At 47.0% G+C, this 24,258-nt stretch overlaps 1 protein-coding gene across 1 annotated transcript in view; it reads left to right on the forward strand.

Moving 5' to 3' along the window:
- Positions 1-995: 995 nt before the first annotated feature.
- LOC128729742 (uncharacterized) overlaps positions 996-24,258 on the forward strand; it is a 33,822-nt gene continuing 10,559 nt past the window's right edge. The window contains exons 1-3 of the mRNA XM_053823086.1: positions 996-1,022; positions 8,502-9,214; positions 11,351-11,543. Coding sequence (XP_053679061.1) covers positions 996-1,022; positions 8,502-9,214; positions 11,351-11,543 — 933 coding nt within the window. The remainder of the gene's footprint in view (positions 1,023-8,501; positions 9,215-11,350; positions 11,544-24,258) is intronic.

Below are 24,258 nucleotides of genomic sequence, written 5' to 3' on the forward strand. Positions count from 1 at the left end.
CCGAGAGAGTGCTATTTCGGCGAGGTCTAGCTGCTCTCTCGCTTGCACTCGTAACCATCGTCGTGCAGTTTGGCGTGTTTAGCAGCCCTTCATGAGGCCAGATGTAGTTTTGAAGTAAATAAATTTTTGGGGAAAGTGCCTCTCTTCTCATTGTACGACGGGGAGAGATGGCTTTTTTTAATGCATAACGCTAGTGGAATGCATTTTAATGCTGAATTGATTATTTTGGCCCGTTTTGTTGTAAGCGAGGGGCATGAGGGGACTAATTTTAGGAAATTTCACAGCTTTGTGGTTAAAATATTGTGGCATTAGTGTCATAGATAGAGCGCGCCCGTTTCCTAGTTGGTGGATGAAATTCAATTGATAAAACGTACATGCATAACGCCCTTTTGATGATAACCGTGATATGTTTCAAAATATCACAATTATGTAGATTTATGCAGGGAAAATTGTTAAACTTAATTAGTTTCATTTTATATTTGAATAATTAAATACATTAACATTGTTGTTGGCAGTTATACTATTTTTTAACGCAACTTAAAAACAATGAACTTAAATAAATAAACGTAATGTAAAAGAACGATAATGAACATCTTTTCGAGCATTACAATTGAACGCACAAAACAACCAGTCTGTAGAACATATTTTCAGTGAATATTTGATACTTAATATTGTACAACGTTTTAATGGTACTGCGCAACCGTAGTACAGACAAAGATAGCTTCATCTTGCAGCAGTTTGCCAACTACGTCATCCACATTCGTTGGTTACAATGATGCTGTGTTCGATATAGCCGTCCTTTACTGTTCCTTGTACATAACGGGCTAGTTTTCGAACGTACAAAGCGCTTGATTGATTCATTCCATATTATTTCTGTTAAATAAACACGAAATCGATGGTAGATGCTTCATTTTGTTTATATAATATATATATCGTTTTTAAGTTATGAATATATTATTCACCGAGCGCAGTAATATTCAACTTTTGTTAATATTATGTTAACATTTTTATGCGTTTTGGAAGTATCTCTCATAAATTACTCTCCACTGTAAACTTACGTGGATGGTGGATGAGTAAATAATAGCTAAAAATAAAATATATATATATTTAACTGATTTGTTCGCTGGGTAGATACTGTTTTATGTTCCTTTTGAGCTATCCATTCCGTTGCATAACATGTGCTTAATATACTCTTGCGAGACATTCAAATCCAATTTTGAAAAGAAAAGCAACTCCGTCTAGAACATCTCGCGCAGGAGTTGAGGCATTTTATATCGAGCAAAGTTATACTTGAACAAAATTCCGGATCATTATAAAACTTCTCAAACTGTTGCTAATCTTTGCGTCAAAAGAATTACGGCACTCCGTATTCCGATACGCGATACGTATCGTATAATATTGCCTTCTCGTCTCAACTGTCGCTGTTAAATAGTTTGATATCTCGGTCTGCGAGCGCGTGGACATTCTTCGTCTACTTAGCATCAACAGCTCCTAAGTTTACGGTGAGGTAAGCGCATTCGTCAGTCTGTTGCATGATAACGGTCGTCGTCGTCGTCGTCGTCCTCACCGATTGCTTCGTCTCCGTCCGCCAAGCCAACAACCATCATACGGCATTGAAAACTCGACACTCGTGGGTGCACCGTGCATCAGCAGGGTTTGGTGCACCACTCCCCCTCACACCCATTGCATGTGCGTGCGCCCTACCAGCGGTAAACTTGACGCTTGCGCTTCGGTTGCTAGATCTGCCGGCAGATGGAGCCACTCGAGGCAGCTCGATGTTGGAGGCCCGTCAGGGATCGGATCGGCTATGTTTGCTGCTCTCGTTGCGTTATGCTGTTATTATGCTCTCTCTCCCCCCCCCCCCCCCTTTCGGGCGGTCGGTCAGACTACCCTTTCAACGTTCGACAACAACCCCCCGGTGCACCATTATCACGTGCCTTTTCGCTTTCTCGCTTGCGCTACCGGTTTGGTTCGCGCGTACGCCAAATACTTTATCGTTTGGGTACGAATTAAGGGTGTTGGTGTTTTTTTGTTGTTGCTGCTGTATTTTATAGATGCCCCAAAAAGCCGTGCGGAAACCGGCCAAAATCGGTGGTCATTCAAAAAACTGTCAAATAGGCCGTTTCGGGGTTACACCTCGTGCGCGGGTTTTCACGACCGTGGGTCCATTTTTACGAAGCACCGTACATGCGTGTCGTATTTTACGATCTTTCGATTGGTTGTATAAATATTTTTTTTGCTCAGCTCGCGGTCTCATCTCATTTCGCTCTACCGGCGGCGGTACATTTCATCACCACAACCACCCGCGATCGTTTACGTAACGGAGGAAGAAGTGTGACAGCTTTTGTGTGTTGGGCACGATTTCTGTGTGTGTTTTTTTTGCCTTCCTTTACTCTTCCGCTGCAGTCGAGAACATGTGTGCACATCATTTTTTTTTTCTTGTTCTCCCCAATCGCTGCTCCGGTAACATTACCTTCAATATCGCAACACACATGCGTGGTTCAGGAACAGGCTAAACACAACGTTCTCAAAGAGGTTGATTTTATTCGAGTCGACGAGTGAATCGTCCACCAAAAGATAGGGGTGTGTTTTTTCACCCCCACAAAGGAGGGCATCTTAGAAAGTTTGGACCGTTAGTAGTGAGTGTTACTGCTGGTTTTAATTTCCACTTGATCTATTTGCCTCCCCAAGCAGCAGCAATGAAGGTGTATTTCAAGGCACCATTATTTTTGTTGTTGTTCAAACGGGGGGTATGCTTTTCGTTAAATTCAGTTGGCCTGACCCAACCCGAAACGTGGTACGTGGCGCGGTTTCGGGGCACGTTTTGAATGCATGGGGGCGGTATTATATATTTTGCTCGGTTTTATGTGCTCGAGCGTTTGCTCGCATGAGTGGAAACCGTTTGTCAAAGTCTCCAGGGACCGTTCGTCGATGGTCGTAAGAGGGTGAAAGGCTAATAAAACGCTCCCGTGCGTTTAATTCCGTGCGCGAGGTATCCATACATTTAATTTATTATTATTCATTCGTACCATTATTTCTATATATTATGATGCATCACAAATTGATTTGCGTTCTTCGAACCGGCGTGTTATGCTGTCTTGATCTAATATTAATGGATTAAAAATTGCCTTTTGCTTTATCACAAAATCGAATAGAAAATGTCACGGGGCATAGCTTATTGCTATTTTTTTTCCCGGGTTTTTTGTTTCCCATAAATAACCCCGATTGCATATCCGGACGTCCACACGACCGTTATTCGTACGCTGCCAAATGTCATTAAAAGTAAATTAATGGCACACACCACCGCTGCAATTGTTCGGCTATAAGAATGTGCATCATTTTTCATTTGACATCCCGCCACAGCGGCAGCCGCACACACGGCTCAAAACAAGTACTTTAGTACCTCGGCTTGCTGACCAGGAAAAGGCCAAATGCGTGGCAGCTTCATATCTTCCTCGCGCCGACCCAAGCCCCCCCGGAAACCCCCTGCCCGGGAGGGGGCTGCTTATTTTCATTCGCAAATGAATATTCACTGCATCCCCGCGATCGTGCGCTCTCTGTCACGCGCTCTTGTCTCGCCACATGCCGTTCACGTTCTCGGGTAAAACATCGTCGAATCAATTGGATGGGACTAGGCTTCGCGTGCGCGGGATTGGGGGTGGGTTGGGCGAGAGGTGGTGGGATTGTTGTTTTGTTGTTTTACCCACCCTAGTTCGTCCGTCGGTTGGTGGAGGTGGGGCTGCTAGGGCGAAAGAGGGTGGCTGGAGGCACGTCCAAGACACAGCGTCAGGGTCGCGCTTTACATCCCCCTTTGCTTTCAACCACTTCTCAACCACCCCTGGCGGCGATGGTTGCTTCGGTTCCGTTTCGTTCCGTTCCGTTTCCTTCCCTAAGCGGCCGGAGCGATGCTGCTGCTGCTGCTGCTGCTGCTCCACCGGCTGGGGTGGGTTTGGACCTTCGAGCGAAAGAGCCGTCGTCTTCTCCGGTTACACACACCTTGAGGGGGTCACTTTCGAGCGAGCGAATAGAGAGCGAAAGGAAGCGGCCGTCGTCGTCCGGCTGTGTGGCGTATTGCGTGCCTTTTGGATTTATCGATGACGATGTGTACGGGGTAGCGTTTTTTTTTTCATTTGATTCATGTTTTTTAAAACATCGCATTTTTTTTATCTGCCCCACAACTTAACACGCGGATCCGGATCGCTCGTTCGCAGATAGCCGAGACCGTTGGTGGTGGATGATGCGATCGCGGTGAATAAGTGAAGCAAAACAAAAAAAAACAGAACGATAGGGGATGTTATACGGCTGCAGCACGTATCTGGTGATTGCGTTCGATCAATTTAGCCCGGTGTAAATCGATCAATCACACACTTTCCTCCAACAAAGGGAAGCTCAGCAATGTATTGTTAGCATAAATTAGATACAATTTAGCAACGTAAATGGTAAATTGGCATCTTTAGATCAGGAAGTATCAACATTATTTATTTTATAAGAATACAATTGTTTGTGGTCCGGTAATTTATACTTTTTGATGTAATAAATGCAACCATGCGTACATGAAAATGACTGAAGCGGTATTCATTTCCTAATAGAAAATTAAATTTTCAAAATTACCCAGAAAAAATTTACCTGTTTGACAAAGTATATTAAAAAATTTATATTTGGAAGACGTTTTTATTAAACATCAATCGACACTATAAATTGTGCGAGAAATATTACGCATACTGAGAGATATGTTGCACATTCTAACATGAACGAGTACGCTTTGCTTTGAGATAAAATGTAAGTAATATGTCAAAGCTATTAATCGCATCAAACATAAAACGAGCAAAAGGTAACCCGTTTCGGCCATGACACGCTGTTGCGTACCAAAAACCTGTGCACTGTTTCGCTACAGGTGAGTGTTTGGCTGCACCCGACGGGGATGTATGGTTTGGGGTGGCTATTTTTTTTTTCTCCTTCCACCCATTCGCCCAATCGTAAATCACCGCCCGGTCCCAATCGTAGCCCCATAGCCAGATGTCCGACAAAGTGCACAAATTGAGTAAAGTACGGCGTTGCGGGGTATACTTTTTTTTACAGCAGCAGAAACATACTGTATTCAGACCCCCGAGCGCGTTCGTTTTACATTATTTTGCTCCAATCTGTGCTCGGCGTGTTGTTTTTAATACTTTTTTTTCCAACAGCCAGCCGATTCGGTGGGCAGCGGCGCGAAGGGCTAATTGGCGTGGAGAGGAATCAAGCGCGTACTGGGTTGCATTTTAGCTTATTGCTGCAATCGGAGCGCGCGAGAGCCTCTCGATTATGATGTGTGCGGAAGTAGGCGGCTGTTACACCTAGGAGGAGTTTCACTTTTCGCACTGCAACGCGTGTAGAGTGCAGTTTCCGGGCTTTTTGCATTTCCAATGCGACGGAAACTGATACCGGTGGTATTTAACAGAATTTTAAACATTTTTCGAGAATCGCTCTCAATAAGCTCGAGATGATTACTTTACAACCACTTTGAATGTCGATTTCGGGGTGAAACGTTTGGATCAATTTGTTTAACCGTTGCATTGATTGCGTATTTAACCGATATGAAGGTTTCCGATTACCTCCTGGAAAATACAATGTACATTTTCTATTCTAAGGTATAATGAATCACGTCAAGCGAAACGTCACGTGCTCGATCATTGGTCACTAGATTGTTCGATCTTCGATGGAGGTCGTGAGAAATCGCGTTTTGCCCCTTCTTACTAGCAGACCCCAAATGAGGCTACCTTATGTACACACGGCAATAATTTATGCGACATCCGATCGACTGATTTGATCGAGTGATCGATGGAACTCAATTTGTCCAGGACGTTAAAAGCGCCTGCCGTGGTGGTTGATCAGTCAGAGTCTCGGACGGCGACATCGTGCGGCCACACAAAATCCCATCATTCTTCACGTCTGACCAACTTGGCAAGGGGCAAGAAAATCGCCAGGTACGATCGTGTGGCGCTCATTAAACGACCTCAGAGGGCTCCGTGACAAATGAGACCTTCCCGAAGCGAGAGAAGAAGCAAATGCGCCGGAGCAGAACTCGGCCAAAGGATACCGGGGTGCAAGTACGGGAAGAAAAATGAAACAAAACCCTTCTACCCATTTATGAGCTGAATAATGGATTTTTATGGGGCGTGTGTTACGTTATTGGTGGTGTTTGCCACTCGTCCAAGCACAGCCGTCTGTCTGGCAGGCCCCGATGCTGCGCTTGACGATGACGGGAGCTTTTCCTTTTTGTGGTGCAGACGAAAATTGGAGGGCGAAAGATGAAGAAACGAACCCCCGGACGGGTCGGGGCAGGCAAGAGTATATACGGGTATTTAAGGTAATGATGCTCGGTGTGGATACCTGCGCGCGGATCGGGGTTCCAATTTGCGCTGGAATGGAATGTGAAGCGATAGACGAGTGGGATGGAATTTAATTCCGAATACACCGGAGCTGAGAGGCGATAGATCTCGTTTTCTCGTTTTAATATCTCCGGTTCGGATAAGGGAGCCGGTTTATAATAGCAGCTCGCGCGAGATCAAAGGTTGTGGCGAAAGCGAGAGAACGCCGTGAGGAGGAAGCGCTACCGAAATCAATAACTAATTACGGTTACCTCGAGAATGGAGTGGTGGAATGCGAATGGTGGTTTTGCTTTATATTTCGTAACCCATAAACAATCCATTTTTAAGATCCCAATTTCAAAACGAGGGGCTTAAACGTATCTTTCGAGGCGTCTAGGTACAGAGTTGGACCTAAATGATACCTGCTAAAAATGTAAGGTAGGATTTATGTGCCAGATTTTAAGGGTATAAATCCAGCACTGGTTCTGAAGCTTCGTTTTAGTACTTTCCGTCACATTTCTGTGCGAGCTGTCGTCCGCAGATGTCCTCCGGGAGCTGTAACAAACGGACGTAAAGATGGCGAAACTCATCGTCTTGCTAACATTGCTACTGTCGTGTGGTTTGAGTTGGTTTTCCTCGGCTGACCATAAGGTTGCGCCTCTCCGCCATAGCCGTGCGGTTCAGATAGACTCGTTTGATCCCAGTGAAAGTTTCTACCAGGAAGAGCTCGACGATTCGCGAACGCTCTTGCGAAGACGGGAAGTAACGAAAGTTCTGCTTGAGCTGTACTATCTCGCGAAGGTCCTGCAGACGTACCGGCATCCTTGGGCGTACGGAAGCCCCGTGTTCAAGCGCGCTGTCGAGTGGATCACAAACAAAGAGCTAATCGAACAGTTGGAGCGAAAGTTGAAGCATGATCCTGCGTTTGAGGTGATCTCGAAGATTGGAACATACGGATCCGCCCCCGATCCGTTACAGGAGCAGTTGGCGAACGATTTCCGATTACTCGCGCCAATCCTGATGCGTACTCTGCGACGGCTTTTGGGCTTGAAGCGAGTCCCAAGCAACCTGCAGCTGGAGGACAAGAAAGATTTCCTCTACGAGCTACAGTGGGACGTTGCGAATGAGTGGCAAAGCCTTCGACAGGCTCTAAAGGACCTCCAGGATGACAACCATGGGGCGTGGAGCTCGAATTCGGTGCATCTTCACCCGGAAGTAGAACCGGTTCCGGTTCCAGTTGAAGAAAGTGTCAAATGGCCTCAAAACCCGATCGCTGGCGGGTATCAGTGGGCTGACGTCAAGGAACCTGCTCCAGAACCTCTAGCAAGTAGTTCTGAGGATGAGAACCATTCGTGGGAGATTGATCTCCGGCGATCCCCAAGCAGAATACCAGAACCATTGCCACCAGCACCTCCAGTTGTGATCATACAGCAAACCACGACGAAGGTGTCCGAGGCACCAGCAGCAGTTCCCGTTCCGGTGAAACCGGTAGTGCGTCCGTTTCCAGTGCTGGTAGGTCAGCCGGCACCATCACTTGCGACGCAGCTCTCGAATCAGGTCGATCGCGCGACAAGGGAACTGATCGCCGTCGAGCTCGACAGGTTCCTGCTGCAGATAGAGGACCTGTCCGGTGTGGAGGGACTGGCGAAGGAGTTCGACAGGGCAGACAGAGCGCGCATGATTGGGTGGATAAGGCAAACGTACTCGCCGGTGGTGGGGTTGAATCAACTAGAGTTTATCCGATCGATGCGGAGGCTGCTGAAGGTGAAACAGCTCAGTCGGGGCCGGCGTGATGTGTTGGAATCGCTCGACTACCTTCAGATTCGCTTGGAGATCACTCCTAGGTGGCAAGAGTCTGAGGACGATTCGATTTTGTTTGACGACGAGGGTAGAATGGAATAGCGGGAGGTTTTGTGAGGGAAACTCGAACTAATAAACACAAATGAATGACAGTAATCCTGAAAGCTCGTTTCATAAATTATTGGGGATAAATTCTGCGAAAGCTCACTCTCTCCGAATTCTCTCTAGACGAGACCATCCTCTGACCAGGTTGGAACTGATGTCTTTATTTTTCCTGATGTTTCTTGACGACGAAGATCCGCTGTTTGTTCTTTATTTTAACATCTCTCGATGTTCTTCTTCTCCTTTCTTTAGGTCGTTGGTGGACCCTGCGGCTACCATGGCTCATACACCTTCTTCAAGGGCGTCAAAGTGACGTTCGGTCCGAAGGGATCGCACGAGTCCGGCTCGTCTGCCTCGTCCGTGGCGAGCCTGCCCGGGACCGGAGCCACCGCACCCGGTGAAGGTGGTGCCGCCCAGCTGTCCAGTACTGCCAACACCACTACCTCCACCGATGGCAGCAGTAGTAGCAACGGTCTCGACCGTCACCGTCCCTCGGTCGACATTCCAAGCGAAGGTGGCACCGATTCGCCGGACTCTAATGCCACCAACTCCGCCCAACGATCGCCACCAGAGGGCGCCAGCAAGCCAGCGGAGGAGGACACTGCCCAGTGCAATCAAGCCAATACCAATAGTGCGCCGAGTGGTGGCGGCAGTAGTAGTAATAGTGGTAGCAACAGTACTAGTAATAGCAATAGCAATAGTGATAGTAACGGTAACAGCAGTAGCTCTAGTGCCAACGGTGGCAATGGTGGTACCAATGGCGGCGGCAAAAGTCAAAATGGCACCCAAGCGAAGCCAAAACAAACGCAACGAAAATGTGTCAGCGAAAATGGCCCCAGCGGGGGAGGAGCGTCCGTGGTGGTGGCGGCAGGAGCGGGTGGTAGCAGTGTTGCGAATGGCAACGGCACCAGCACGAGAGCCGGCCTCAACAGCAACCTGTGCCGGTTGACGTCGCACGATCGAGAGTAAGTTTCTGATCGGCGGTCTGTGCCGCTTTTTTCTCGTTTGCCTGTTGTATATTTTATTTTTCACTTTCTTTATCTCGTAAGGTCAATTTTTTGCCCCTTCTTTTTCGTACTTCGTTTGTGTGATTTGTGCTCGAGCTTTATTTATGTGTAGAAAGCCAATTTTTCGTTTATGTTTTCTTTTTTTTTATTTTATTCATACGCATAGCGTTTAAGTAGATTACTTCGCTGTTTATTCAATTTATTTTATTTTGCGGAAAATTGGATTTTATTTTTGTAACACTTTTTATGCTGCGAAAAGTGTAAGGATATGCTATCGGAAATGGAGTACATTATTTACTGTAAATGCACATATATTTTTTGATTTTTATATAATTTTTTTGGTAAAAAAAATCCAGTTTATTTTAATGATAACATTGGCGAATTTGAACGTCGTGCTGTAAGACTTTCAAACAAACATTAGACGGGTTTGAGGAATTTCTCTTTCGCCCGAGCTTCTGCCCACGGCTCTTGTCGTTATTTCCACGAAATAATGCCCCACCGTACAGACAGGTGCCAAGATACTCGATCAATAGACAAACCACTACCTTTCACCAAGCGGCAATTTTCTAATTCGGCAAACGGCGCGCGAAAGCCACCGGTCGCTTGGTTTCGATTGCTCCGGTGGTTCGAGGCAGTGTGGCAATTTTCTCATTCTTTACGCAATGATTTCATCATGTTGAGGGGCAAACGGTACCCATTGCGCGAGCCTTCATATTGGAAATTCGCTTCAGGAGCTTCGGCTGCACAAAGTCATTATAGGCTCGGTGAGCGAGAATGTTTTATGTTTCTTTAATTCGACGGCGTGCTCAACGCGCACGGTCGCCATTTCGCCTCACGGCGGTCAAACGACGGTTGGTGTGGTCGTCGTGTTTTGGTTTCCCTTTTCGAATGCGTTTGTTTGCTGTTTGCGGCTTTGTCTCGAACTTCGTCCGTTTCACCACGGGAAGCTCCCGGGGAAGCATCTGGGAGTTGGTCGTGAGCACATGCGCCCGGGAAGAGTTATGCTAATTAGCTCCATAAATGCCGTTGCGATCTATGGGGCGCGATGTTCGGATGAAGGTACCCGCGGAAAAAGGAAAATGCTTATCCTGGGATTGGCCGATTTGCAAGTCTAAATTGCGGGCAAAGGGCAGCTTTTAATCGACGAACCCACCAGTCGCCGTTGTCACTTAACCTACGCTCTGCTACACGACCGCGACGCCTCGGTTCAGTTGTTTAAAAAAAAAATTATGCTCTCCTCCATCATGCCAAAGCACTTTTGCACTTCCTCGTGTGCGTGCGTGTGAGTGTTTCAATTTTCGTGTTTATTTTTTCTTTATGCCTAGAGAAGAAGGTCTTCAGTGCTGTTTGGTTCGCGCTTCAGCCCAAACGGCTCGTTAGTGTTCGGTTTCGTTTATTGATTTGTGTGTTTTCATGCACGCCGGCTCGGTCCATTTGCGTGTTTGCCTCCCATGAGGCCCTTCTGGGTTAAAGGGAAAACGGTGTATGCCCTACATCCGTTGCGTCAACAATGTACCCTTGGGTGTTATTTTCATTGTGGCACTTTTTTGGAGAACGGGAGCGATCCTTGCTTGGCCGGGTGAAGAAGATTGATTCCGTTGCGGCTTTCATAATCGGAGATGGATCGCGCAATGCCTCCGCGGATTATGCTAATCATCGACCCGTTGCTAAATAAGCTGCAAATAAATGGCAGGATGGCTGAATGAAGGTCGTTGCGGCAGTTGTCATTTTTTTTGGCTTGCGTTCGTGTGTTTTGTTTTAATTAAAATTTTATTGTTTTTCCTTCTTTTGTTTTTCAATTATAAAATGCTAAATAAAAACAGTGATGGTTCGTTTCGTTTTGGGCCTCTAAATTGAGTATATTCGCTTGGCCAGAGTCAGGCTCGCATGACGATGAACCACGAGAAGACTTAAGGTGATCAAAATCATTCACCGTCCGCAATTTGGCGTTAAATAGCGAAACAATGTAACCGGACCATCGGAATTAATCCTCCTAGAAAGAGAAATCTTCATAAAATCGTTGAGCTGCGGTCGCTTCTATATCACATCGCCTAATGTGACCGTCTTTTGCCTTTTTTCCCTCTCTTTTCACAGACAACACCACCGACCGCTGGTGCTGGCGCTGGGCGACTGCATTCCGGTGCGACCGTGGTCCGACTCGCCGATCGCGTGCCTGGCCGAACTGCGGATGGTCTGGCGGGACCGGAACGAGCAGTGCCTGCTGATAGCCCTCCGGCTCTACTTCCTGCCGGAAAACACACCGTCCGGACGCAACTGCCACGGCGAGGTAAGTCGCGAATGTTGCAGTCCTTGCGATGCACAATGGGCCCCCCCCAACCACGTGGGTCGGGCTGGCATGCTGGCGGTGGGCCAATGAAATATTGCTTAATCGTGAATGTCGAAACATGGGTCGCGACGCGCGCGCGGAAAGACAAAAAACAAACGAACGCGGGGCCATCGTGGAAAAGATGGCTGGCAATCGATAAGAAATGTTCAACAAGCATAGAATGTCAAAATTTTTGTTCCACGATACGCTGGCCTGGAACGACGATGCCTGACGCCGGACGGACAAGCTATCAGACCGGTCAGAAGTGAGGGAGAATGTTCTTGACGTTTCGCGGACACTCACAGACACACAAGCACCACTCCTGCTATGCGGTGGCCGCCGGTTCGCGGTTTCGTTGGAAGGAGCGAATTTAAAATATTAAAACGTACCGAAATACCACCGCACGGTTTTTTCTCTCGTTGTATGGTTTGTGGAAGAGAGATTTTGAAACACAACAAAAAACGCTAGTCGTATATTGCGTACTATATAGGGACATGATTCCATCGCTGAAGTTGCTCCAAAAATGGTGGGTTTGGTGTAATAATTTATCCTCTTTAGAAAATGGTGAATTTTATGCTTTTTGAAAATGGTAAAAGGTTGCAAAAATGGCAAAAAAGTGAATGTATCAAACCAAATGTCCCTCGCGCAAATTAGGAAAGTAACTGTGTCCTTTTTTACGATTAGCATATATGCTGGACCTGTGATCTATAGACCGTTGATGCTCGTCCTCGTATATTGTGTGATAAAAGAAAAGATGCATGATATCGTTGCCTAACAAATATGGTGATTTTTTATTTTTAAATTTCTTGTACAAAAATTTGTTGGCTGAGGAAAATGGATTTTAAAAATATTTAACAAATCTATTGTCTGCCCTACCGCTTTGTATGAAGTCATAAAACAATCAAGCCACATGTTTCGAATCGTTTTGAAGCACTCGTTTGTCCCCCCTTCCAACAAACGACACCGGTACTTTTGGACCCACCCTCGGCTTATTCGGCACTTTCAGAGTTCACGTGCATGCCTTTGCGTACGCCGGGACTAAGGCGAACCGACATGAAATTCGAACGATGTGTCACCGCGGTGTCATGCCGGGCAGAGGCTGACGAAAATGAAACCCCCGTGCTCCGTTCCCGCTCCCCCCCCCCTCTTGTGCAGCAACCCCCCCGTCCCCGTCCACGTCTCAACAACCGCGGCAGGGAAATGAGATTTGAGTGCCGTCGCTGCCGCCCCAGTTCTTCCGTTCGATGCTCGCGTTCCGTCCGTGGCCGGTTCTTGACAACGAAATATGCTAACACACCATCCCTGCTCACTAGGCCCCCCTCGTGACTTCCATTCGCCGTGTGCGTCCCATTCCCGGGGGTTGCTTTCCCGGTTTCTCGCTTTTCTTCGGTTCATTCCCCGCATCTGGTTTTGTTCTTTCCGTATCGTTAACTTTTTATCGCTCGCTCGCTGGTTCAACAGCGCCGTTTTTTTTTGTGCTTTTCTTCTTCCGCCCGTCCGTGCCGTTGTTCCGTGCGCGATGTGGAACTGTTTCGGTAATTTATTCCAAACTAGGATCGTTCGAAACCCCCCCAACCAGACGGAGAGAAGCGCCAGCAGAGGGCGATAGAAAGTAAACTTCGCTGCGGGGTGGCTTTAGTTTAGATGAAGTGTCCTAATGGACGGGCGGCAATATCCTGTCGGTTGATATTTTTAACTTGTAGAAATAATCAATAACGACTCAACTGTGTCACGGTTTCATCGATATTGAAGAGGCACCGAAGCGCTTGCAACGGCGGCTAATAAAATGCGCCAGAAAGAGTGAAGCCAGCAATTGAACCAAAGTTTCGATGAAAGTGTTTGCGCTGACTTTTTTCTCCTTTTATTCATTCGTGTTTTCGCTCCTTTCCCTTGTACCAGCAACGCTAATAATCTACTCGAAGGGAGCAACTTTTCAGCTCGCATCGCAACCGAGATGCGCTTGCTGTTGTTGTGTTGTTTTTTTTTGGGAGTCGTCACTTTTCCACCGAACGTTACGCAACACACTTTTAACAGGATTTAAATCGGTTTATTCAAATTTATTTTCAAGCTGGTAAGCCGTCGTTCCTGGGGGATTTTGGGGATCCTTCCCCCAGAGTTTCCTCCCGAGTGGGCCATTTCAATCGTCCAATGATGTCGATGTTCTGACGGGCCATTCCTGGGGAAGCATTAAAATGTATGCTGTCATTGCGACGTCCACTCTCGCGAGCAAATGATACCCCTTCTTTATTCTTTATTAATATTATTTTTTGTGTGTGAGTGAATGTTCCAACCACATTACAAAATACCGGACTCCCCGTAGTGGATGCTTTTTCTCTCTGCCCCTTTATTTCTCGCTTAATTTTTCACTTTAATGCCCCCCCAGACACACACACACACACGGGTACGCGTGGTACATTACACCATCGTCACTTCGTTATCAATATGTGAGCAAAGGGGGGTACAGCACGGTTTGGCCCTTGACGTGCCGTGTCAGCTGCAGTTAACCTTCTGTGTACTGCGAGACTGTAAAGAGAGGCATCGAGGGTTCACGGTGTAAATCTGCGAGTTGATAAGTGAGTGTGGGGGAGCATGAAGCTGATGTAATACCCTCACCAAGCAAGCGCAGTTTCAGTGGGGTTTTTGGGATGAAGTTGATAATGAAGTTCGAATGTCGCGTATCCCGACGCGTTGGTGGTGGCGACTCAGCCACTGATAACACCTCACTGTGGCTACTGCACTTGAGGCGTTTTGCTAAAGTTCACCGGTGTGCAGGATGCGACCATAGAGAGACCATTTATGCCCGGTAGCGTACGTGTTTGGGGTTAGCAAAATGCGTTTATCTCGTCCTCGCGCGCAGGATCGACGACATAAGGGCTGCATATTGGCAATTTTCCCGCTGCAAGCGCGCTTCGGAAACTGCAAAGATTTCATCGCTGGCGGACAACCATCGGGTATGGTTAGATAAGATTACATCCCCTGCACCAGGAAAAGAAAGGGGGCAATTATTTGCCTTTCCGTTTGGTGCACGTTTGTTCGAAATGGAAAACAAGATAAGCAATAAACATCGGAAAGTGTGCTCTTTTACAGGCTTATCATCAGCTGGCGCGAAAGCAGTTTGTTTTGATTTGTGGCCGTTGTTATATCAGTCAGAAAGCGTAGTACAGGTCGTAATGTGGTGCAATTATATACATTTTAAGCTACGGCTAGAATATGTGATTCATTATAATTTAATATGTGGATTTGAATTTTTAATCAGAATATTCATGTACGCATTTTTATGGAGGGTAGTAGCAAAAACTCTCAACCAACTTGTTCAACAAAGCGACAAAATTTGAGGGTTATATATTAAAATAATCCTTAAAAAAGCGAGCTCAATTTGTCAGCACTTGTTTTAATTGGATTTTATCTCCATCTCCCTTATTTTGTTTAAATTGCATTACAGGGCTTTTTGAATGAAAACAATTAAGCGTATGCAAGAGAGGGCGCCAGTTTATGCTTCATAGTAGCGAGTTAATTGTGTAATATACACTTTAAGTGACCACTTAAGTCCACTGCGCGGGTCTGCCGTAAAGCGTTTGGATTGTGAAATGGCACAGAATTCCGATAAATATTTAGTTGCTTTCCATCCGAAACAACTGACACGGAATGAAGCATGCATTATCAAACGCGGAGAATAAAAAAAAACCCGGTCTATCCCCCAGCTGGTGCTGGTGCGGCTCATGTTGCAAACGAACATAACCCTCCACGCTAATCGGATCGACCGTTCGCACAGTTTCCGAGACCTTTCTGGTTGGCGCTTTGCCTACCCACCAGTCTCGCGTACGTGCCCGATTGGGGGCTACGTGAGGGAGCAAACAAAAAAAAGGAGGAATAAAAAAAGGCAACGAAAAGCAACCCCCTCGTGCAGGGTAGCAGCAGTAGAGAGACTGGACGGACGTGGTGTCGGGTTTTGGGGGCTTGAGAGGTGGCGAACGAGACGCGCAAATGATGTCATTCCGTTCTAATCTCTTTCCCGGGCGCGTCTTTTGGAGGCTGCTGAGAGAAACCGTGGTCTCAAGTGCCACGTGGGGAGAGAGTCAGAATGGCCAGAGTGTGACATTGTGTGTTTGGCGTGAACCGCGATAGCTAGAGGGCGGTTTTGAAGAAGAAAAAAAGATTAAAATGTATGGAAATGCTTTGACAAAAAATAGCTAGCAGAGGCAGGTGCGCGTGTAGAGATGCATGGAAACGTAGATAAGGGTGTTGAACTCATTCTTCTTCGTTTCCGAATCTAAAATCACGCACATGTTGTGTGTGGCGTTTTGACTCACTTTTGAGTATTTCAAGGCAAAATGTTAAAAAAAAACACGCAAACACTTTCCCGATTCTCGGCCCCGAGAAGGCTTTTCGTTTACAGTTCACGCGCGTACAGGGTGTGTTTTTTATTCCACACCACCCTAACGAAATCTAATTGCGGGTTGGAAAACAATTTAAATCCGTTTAACACACGCCTTCGCCATTGTTGAATCTGCCGATATTGGATAATTTATTTTTTAACGTTACGATCCTCCAATGTGTGCTGCTTTTTTCTCTGTTGGGTTGTTGCCGTTCAATAAACGATCGCGAAAAGGCCACCTGAGAATGATTGGGGTTTTTTTTTGTGTGTGCAACCCCTCGTCGGGTCTCTTCGGCCTCCCTTATTCTCTATTTACTGCAAATGGGCAGCCGTTCTTGTTTCTCGCTATTGCTTAACTGCGCGCAGTGGACGGCCAAAAACAACGAATCAAGCACACAGACATATTCGCCGTATGCCGGCGCACATTATGCTGCCCTCATCCTCCCCAAATGCCGGGTGGGCGCTGGGGGTGGCGAAAAAGGGGTAGGAAAAAAGAAATAAAACCTGCTGGTCGCGTTCGCGAGGAGGTATATGATTACTGCACTAGCCGGAGAGAGCGAGAGAGCCTCCTCCGAGATAAATGAGAAAAAGAGATGCATGAGCGTGAAAAGGGGTGGTTTGGGTGGGGGTGAAAGAGAGAGAGAGAGAACGCACGTGTCGCTCCGCTCTCCTCTCGCCTCTTGCGGTTGTGCTTTATTTGTAAGCAATATCGTGAGTCCGTCCGTGGGCAGATGAATGGAGATCGTATGTAGTTTTATTTCATGTTTTGTTTTTTTTTTCAAACCGATGCATAGCTTGATGAAGGCTTTGATGAAGTGGGAAATGGGGGTTGCGTGTGTGTGTGAATGTGTGTGAGGAGCTGTTATTGTGGCTAGCCGAGGAGTTTGGTGGTTTGGCTCGATCATTTTTTGCTTGGTCCGTCCCTCACTACATAAGCCCTTGAGCCGTCTTTGAAGGACTTTAAATTTGACCGAATTATGAAGGGGCATCTATTATTATTATTATTGCTTGGTTTTTTATTTATTCTACGTCACGCACTCGAACAGCTCGATCAAAGGCACGATATAACATCAATGCACGTCTCACAATGCAAGCCAATGCAGTGAGTGAGAAGCGGCTACTCATCCTCTCACTCTCACCGTTGCAGTGAGTGCATCGAAGGTGAGAGTGATTCCCCGCTCGCCATGCGAGCGAGCGAGACAGAGCGTACACACACGTGCCTGCTTTGTCGTACACGCGGGAAAGCGAACGCCAAAATAGCCAACCTTTATGCGCGCTGATACGATTTGTGAAAAGCACACGCGGTAAATAATGAAACAACGTATGCTGCCTGCCCTTTTTATCGTGCGCTCGCGCGCGCGTGTGTGTGTTGAGGATGACTCCCCCTTTTGCCACCCAGGCTTTCCACCGTCTCCCGGGGCTTCCCTTTCATGCCACCCTCTTGCCACCTGCCACATGGTTCCGCACCATGTTTTATGAATGGCATGATACGAGAGCAACGGTTTGCTTGCACGCGTTGGTGGTGGTTTGTCGTGTGCATTCACGTTCGAGGCCGGTTTCAGCAAATGTTTCACCTTGTTTTTACTTGTCCCTCCACCGCTCCCCATCCTTCCCGCTTCACACCACCCTTGCTCGAAGGTTGTGAGCTGCCCATTTTTCCTATTCCGGGGCTGAGAGCGAAAAAAAACAAGGCCTCTCATATCGGGAAAAATTACCGTACGCAAAATGCAATTAACCTGCGCGCTCGGAAAAGGAAACGGTGGAAACAAAGGTAACCGGTGCGTCCTCACGTGATGGGGCGTAGATCAGTGGAGCTGAACCGATGGGGGTGATGGGGATGATAATTTTCTGCCAGGGGATGCCCGTTTTCGGGGGTGAAATTGTAATGCTTGTTCTGTTGCATAAGAAAAACATAGATTGAGGTAAACTTGCCAAGCAAATGGAATTCATGTACGGTTGAGGAACACTGACACCCACCCTCTTTTGCTGAGCCATCGCGTTCTCGTCGTCCTTGTCCGCTCGAGTGAGAACGGTAGAGCCATGGCGAGTGAAAGTGAGAGCGTAGCAGGATGCAGATCATCATCATCATCATCACCGCTATTACCATCATCAGCAACATTTCTCTTCAACACACGCGCATTGATGAAATCGATAAGATCAGCGCTGTTCCGTGCAACTTCTCTTCGCATTAGGCGAAAGCATCCTGTTCAGGCGTGCGCCTCGGGGGGATGAAACGGTCCGCAGCAATTTCTCACCTGGTGCGATTAATGAGGTTGCGATCGTGGTTCCATCACTTTCGCGATCGAACGATCGTGAGGGTGCGAAGAGGGTGGTTTTAAATAAAACCTGATTTCGGGTTCATGTTCTCGCGTGGGCTGCCTTATTTGGAGCCAGTGATGACGGTATCAAGTGCGGTCATGCTGATGGGGAAGAATATGAATGTAAATTATTTAAATATCCAACGAAGGTCTTGTCCTTCACCGGTATGTAGTCTTGCAGCAGTTCTACTTTGTTGCATTCGTAATTTGCTTATTTGAATTTGTAGTCGTTTGGTTATATATTTATCGTTATTTGTATTCATTCGATTCATTTAATTAATATTGTTGTAAAGATAATAAGGAAATACGAAATAAACTCCCATGTTTTATTGATCAAGAGATTTAATTGTGGTACAGGGATATTAAACATTTGCTGCTGATGATTGAGACATCTTTAACATATTCAGAGTGTCCCTTTTTTAATTTAAATTCTCACTTTTAAAAGTACCATGTGCATAAAACTATTAAGGGTAATGTGAATAGAGGTGATTTAGGTTCGCTTTCGCTAGCTATCAACGCGCTCGCTTTAACGGAAGTGATTCGTGCGGAAGTGCATCATAAAAATGAAATTTCACTGTGCAGAAAGGCGAGATAAAGCCGTATTTGTTGCTCCGGCTCGTCTCTCCCATCCGGGCTGGTATTTTCGCCGATGCCTGTTTGAACATTTTCATCCGAGGTTTCGCCGTCGCCTTCGCTATCTGTCGTCTTCCCGGCATTTAACGGTTGTCTTAGCAATGTGAGCCCCGCAAAAAGGAAGCGATAAGCGTGAAGTTTCGCTGACTCGCAAGACTAGAAATAAAATACCGGGCTCTCCTGGCGGGCGGGCTCGCGCGCTGGCGGGCTTTCAGTTTTGGGGATGTGTTTTTTTATCTTTTCCTTTTTTGTTTTCGTAATTTTTTGTATTCGCCTCCTCATCCTTCTCGCCCCACTGAAGCGCGCTCCTAATCACTTGCTGGCATCCTTTCAGCGTGCTTGGCTTAAAGCACGTGAAAAAAAAATGGAAAAATAAAAAAGAAAAAAACTTTGCCCAAAAAAACGCGCACACGTTTCGAAGTCGGAAATGGTTTTACGTCTACGGATGACGGTGGCGCTGGTAGAGAACGAGAGAGGCTAGCCAAGGGGTCATGGTGCTAAACATGCGGCTAGGGAATAGGAGGTGGCAAGCAAAACCCACAAAAAAAACAGCCCATACACCAGTGTGTGAGACAAGGTGGCCAAAAAGGGTCGACCTAAAGGCGAACTCAAATGCAATGCCACGCCACGTTCGATCATCGCACTCGTTCGCTCTATGGCTTACAGATATTTTTTTTTATTTATGCTGAAGGCCAGAAGGCCAGCATTTGAAAGAGAGACAAAGAGTGATAAAGAGAAGGAAGGAGAGAAACCAAAAAACACTCAAAAAACACGACAAACCGAGGCCGGCCGCGTTGTTGCATTGCGCGCGCGGAGGAGGCCTTTTTTTGTACGCGTTTCCGAAATCGTCCTCGACCGAACCACGGAAACAGGGTCATGGACAGGGCGGGCAGAGTGCGTGGGGGGGGGGGGGAGGACCGGAGGTCAAGAAAACTAATTTATTGCGTTCCTTCCTCATCGTGTGTTCGCGTCGTGCGTTCTCGCTCTCGCCCCATTACGCTTAGCCCATCCACGTTGCATTCCGCGTCGATTCACGAAGACACGAGAATGAGAGCTGTGCTGCGACAGCGAAATGTTGTGTTGTTTTGATTTTTCCCTACCAGAGTTGGCTGTAGCCGCGGCACAGGAATCTGGTTTCCATCAAAAAACCCGATGGCCATTAAGATGGCCGGGTGCGCGGTACGAGGAAAGCGGAATTTGTCAATATTACTTTCAATTCTCCGGATAATCGACCGAATGGCAGAACAAAACATAAATAATTCAGTCCCATTGTGGTGCTGAGCGATTTACAACGTTTAGTTTTGAGATAATTTGGGGGCGATTGAGGATGCTTTCAGTGCTCATATTGTCACGTTTTATTAATGCAATTCATATCATCGTGTTATCTAAATGCGGCTTTGAAAAAAAAAATAAAATAAAAAGAAATGAAAAGTGACTCATGCGTCCCAAGAGGACAATAGTGAGTCAGAAAGTGCAACGCAAATAGTTGTTGCTCCGTGTGTTCTGGAAAAGAGGGCGAATCCGGGCAGAAACAGTACGCGGATCCCGGACCCGATGGTGTGTAGAGCGATTTGCGATTTTCTTTTCCTCTTCTTTTTATTTCCCGCCCCATGTCGGATGCTAACTTGTCGGTCCTCTGCTCATGGAACAGTTTTAATATCGTACGTGCGTGAACTGCCAAGCGGAAGATGATCGTGGACCGTGGCCGGGGTTTGATATTGGACTCAATTTTTCCGCCTCTCAAACGGCTTTTCATTTCCTCGCAACGAGTGGCGGGAGACGAAACCGGAACAAGGAGTAACAAGAAAAAAAACCGTAGAATAACGCGTTAATGTTGAAATATAATTTTACCGGACGCAAACAGCTCCTTACTGGATTTTGTTACATTTTGCCTATGAGGCGACATAAAACAGGCACTCGAACTGGCGCGTTAGCTAATGCGCCATTCAAACAACATGTTTATGAAACGTCCTACAAAAGGAACGCGAACGGACGCGCTGAAAGAAGCCGAAACGCGTCAGTAAAATGGCAAATAAAAACTACACTCACTGCGGTGGGGTTTGCACGAGGAATAGATGTGAAAAGCTACTGCTTTAGACGGAAATGCGTCCAACGTGTGGTCGGTTGCTGGGTGGTCAGATATGGAATAGAAACATGGCCGAAGAAAAATGGAACATGTAATGCGAAATGTGCAGAACGCGTCACAACGCCTAGACGCCTAGAAAAAAAAGGAACCATTATGGGGATGATGGAGGAGACATAACGCGACACAAATGGAATCAATTCGATCAAACAACACAGAAAAATGAGAACACACGTGCAAAACCACGGGAGTGGGTTACAGAGAGATGGTTTCCTTGTAATATACGTTTTTTTATGTGTGTTCTCTCTCTCTGCTTTGCGATATTTGCTTTCGTTTAGCAGCCATATTGCGGCCGTCCAGCCGGGTGGGTTTCCAGTGGGGTTTGTTGGGAAAGCTCTGTGCGACATGTTTATTGAATGGGTCAAGGCTTTCCCTGCGTATCGAGCCAACGCTCAATCAAACCCATTTACATCGGCGTACTGGCGCGAATGTGTCGATATCGTCGTTGGGCGGCAAGGAACTGTATTTCATTTTCAACTCCCTTCGTAAAACAATGTAGGTCAGAAAGAATGCAAGGTCCGGGCTTGGGGTGAGCGCAACACCACACGAGGAATGAATTTCGTGTATATTTAGGCTATTTATAGTGATCCAAATCAGAACCCGTTTAGAGCGCATCCCCAGCTCCAAAGTGTTACATCGCGGGTGCAGATGTGATTAGGTTACATTCCGTTACGAGTGTGTTATACCGATTTCATGACCTCGCACCATATCCCGCATCACTCGCCTCTCTCAGCCCAGTTGTACGGTTTCACTTGTTACGGGTCATCGTGAATGCGCGCTGAAATCCGAGTCAAGAAGCGCGCCCCACGTTTTTCCCGCAGTCAGAAGCCAGAAAATGAAAAGAAAAACACCCCATCACCCATCCGCACAACCGTTCTCCTCTGTCGCTCAACCTGCACAGCTTCGATGCCTTTCTTTTCTTTCCCGTGGCAAACGGGATCGCGGTAGCTTCGCTCTCTCTCTCTCTCGCGTGCTCTTTTCGCTTTCCACCGAAACGGGTTTTCTTTTTACTGAGGGGGCCTTGGCTCAGCGATGCTGCTGCTGCTGCTGCTGCAATCCGAGACGCTGCCGGTGTGATTCTGTTTTCCGATTCACCTCCGGATAGCGCGAGAAAGGGTGTGTGCGCTTTTCACGCCGGTGTTGGTTCGATGCTAATTAATTGATTAAAAGCGCTAAAATTGATGGAAAATGACCATTTTTCATCAAAACGATGCCAGTTTTAAGGCCATTATGAATTATTTGTCTCTCTCTAATTGGTACACAACCGTGATAACGAAACTGTGAGGGGCCATCAAACCATGAAAAACCCCACCCACCTTGACAGGTGATTATTTTGACATTTTCCACCACGAACAGGTTTCGCCCCAAATTGTGTCCGTTCAACCCTTCGCATAGCGCTCAATGACGCCTTCATTTTTCGCCATTTTCGGCAAACGCCTACTACGATCTCAGCACGGAAAGTCGAATCCCCGACATCATCATCGCACACACGAGCCAGGCACAACGCTGATTGATGTTTGACATTTCCGATGACAACCACCGGCTGTCGATGCTGCACACAACATCGACATCATGTGTCATTTTTAATTGTTCCGATTTCTTCGCGTCGGTCGTAACCTCTTATTTGTGGTATCAGCAAAACGGATGTTATTTCTTACTCATCCTTTGATGCTCGTTTCATGTCCCATGTATTCAAACGGCAATATGAGAATGCGAACCTCAATAACACGCTGCGAATGCTCGCGAATCGCGTAAAGAATTTCCACACTGTATAAATAGCGATCACCAGATGTGAGTGTGCGCGGACGTTTGATGTACAGTACCCTCCCATTCCGATCAGTATCGCTCCGCTCGCGGTGCATTCTCTGTGACCTCTCTACCGTGTCCTCCCGAAGCAGAAAGGGGCCTCGAAAATATGATTGCACTCATTGCCTTCATTCCTCCATTTGGCTCGCGATGCTCGGTGTTTACATTTCACGATTGACTTATGCGCGTGGGATTTTTATGCACGCGCGCGCTTCCCTTTGTGTGGCTGGCTTGCGCACTATTTCCACCTCCTGCTGGGTTGCGAGCGTGTACGTGAGTGCGTGTTTATTTAGTGTTTTTTTGTTTTTGCTGCTGTTACTGCTGTGCCATGTCGCTTTCTTCGCCCAGTAATGCGTACTGAAAAACGGGGTGCAATCAAACGGTGCAAGTGAGAGAGAGAGACAGCGAGAGAGAGAGAAAGAGACAACGAGAGAAAGGGAAACAGTGCAACGAGCCGAATCGGTGTAAAAATAAAACGTTGCTGCCCGGTTTGCAACTGATACGCGGATGCAGCTCGTTCGCGCGCATCATGCATCGCGCTTTCCGTCTCGTTCTTTCCCGTTGTGTTGTGCAATTTTTCCCACCCCTATCGGCTTTCTCGTGGCTGCACCCGGGTGACTAAAGGACCTGCGTGTGGTGATGTCGAAGGAGCTGATCTGCTTAATGCCTTCTGGTCGCCCTTTTTTTACCGGAGAGCAACACAGACTGTCCTGTGTCATATCTGTTGGGGTTATTGTTTTTTGTGTGTGTGTGTCTCTTGCCGCTGCTTTCAGCTAACATTTCCACTCGCACTTTAACGTGCCCAGTCGCAGACAGACAAGAGGGGAATAGTTTTGCAAGCGAAACAAAAGGGCAGGATGTTGTTTGTGTTTCTTTTATCTTGCGCACATTTGCGTCTCCGTTTCGTCATTTTACATCGTGGAAAACTCCTTACTCCTTGGCATTTGCCGAGCACGGGGAGAGGAGGATTTTCTTTCCTCGCTTTCTTTCGCTCGTTTCTTAAACCTCCTATGACAGATGTGTCCGTCCTCGGAATGCTCTCGGTCAGGTCGATAACCGGTTTGCGAATGCACAACCACCACCCGGAGATCGCCGTCCTTTCTCGCCGCAGGACGCCACACCGAACAGCGCACGATGGAGTTGATTTACATTTTCTCTTTTATCTCGCATGTCGGCGCTGATAAGGCGGCGGCGTCGTACGTCCGTTGCAGCATAAAGACGAGCTCATTACACGTTCCGGGAAATCTGACCTTTTTTCACCCCGAATGCACCGAACCGACCGCATCAGAGACGCATATCTAATTCCGTTATCACTCCACCGTGTTCTCGATAAGGAGCGGTATGATGTGTTCTTTTTTTTTTTGTGTGTGTGTTGCCTTTCTTCTTCGAACCTATCTTATC

The sequence above is a fragment of the Anopheles nili genome, chromosome 2 (genome assembly GCF_943737925.1).
Source record: "Anopheles nili chromosome 2, idAnoNiliSN_F5_01, whole genome shotgun sequence".
Classification (NCBI taxonomy): Eukaryota; Metazoa; Arthropoda; class Insecta; order Diptera; family Culicidae; genus Anopheles; species Anopheles nili.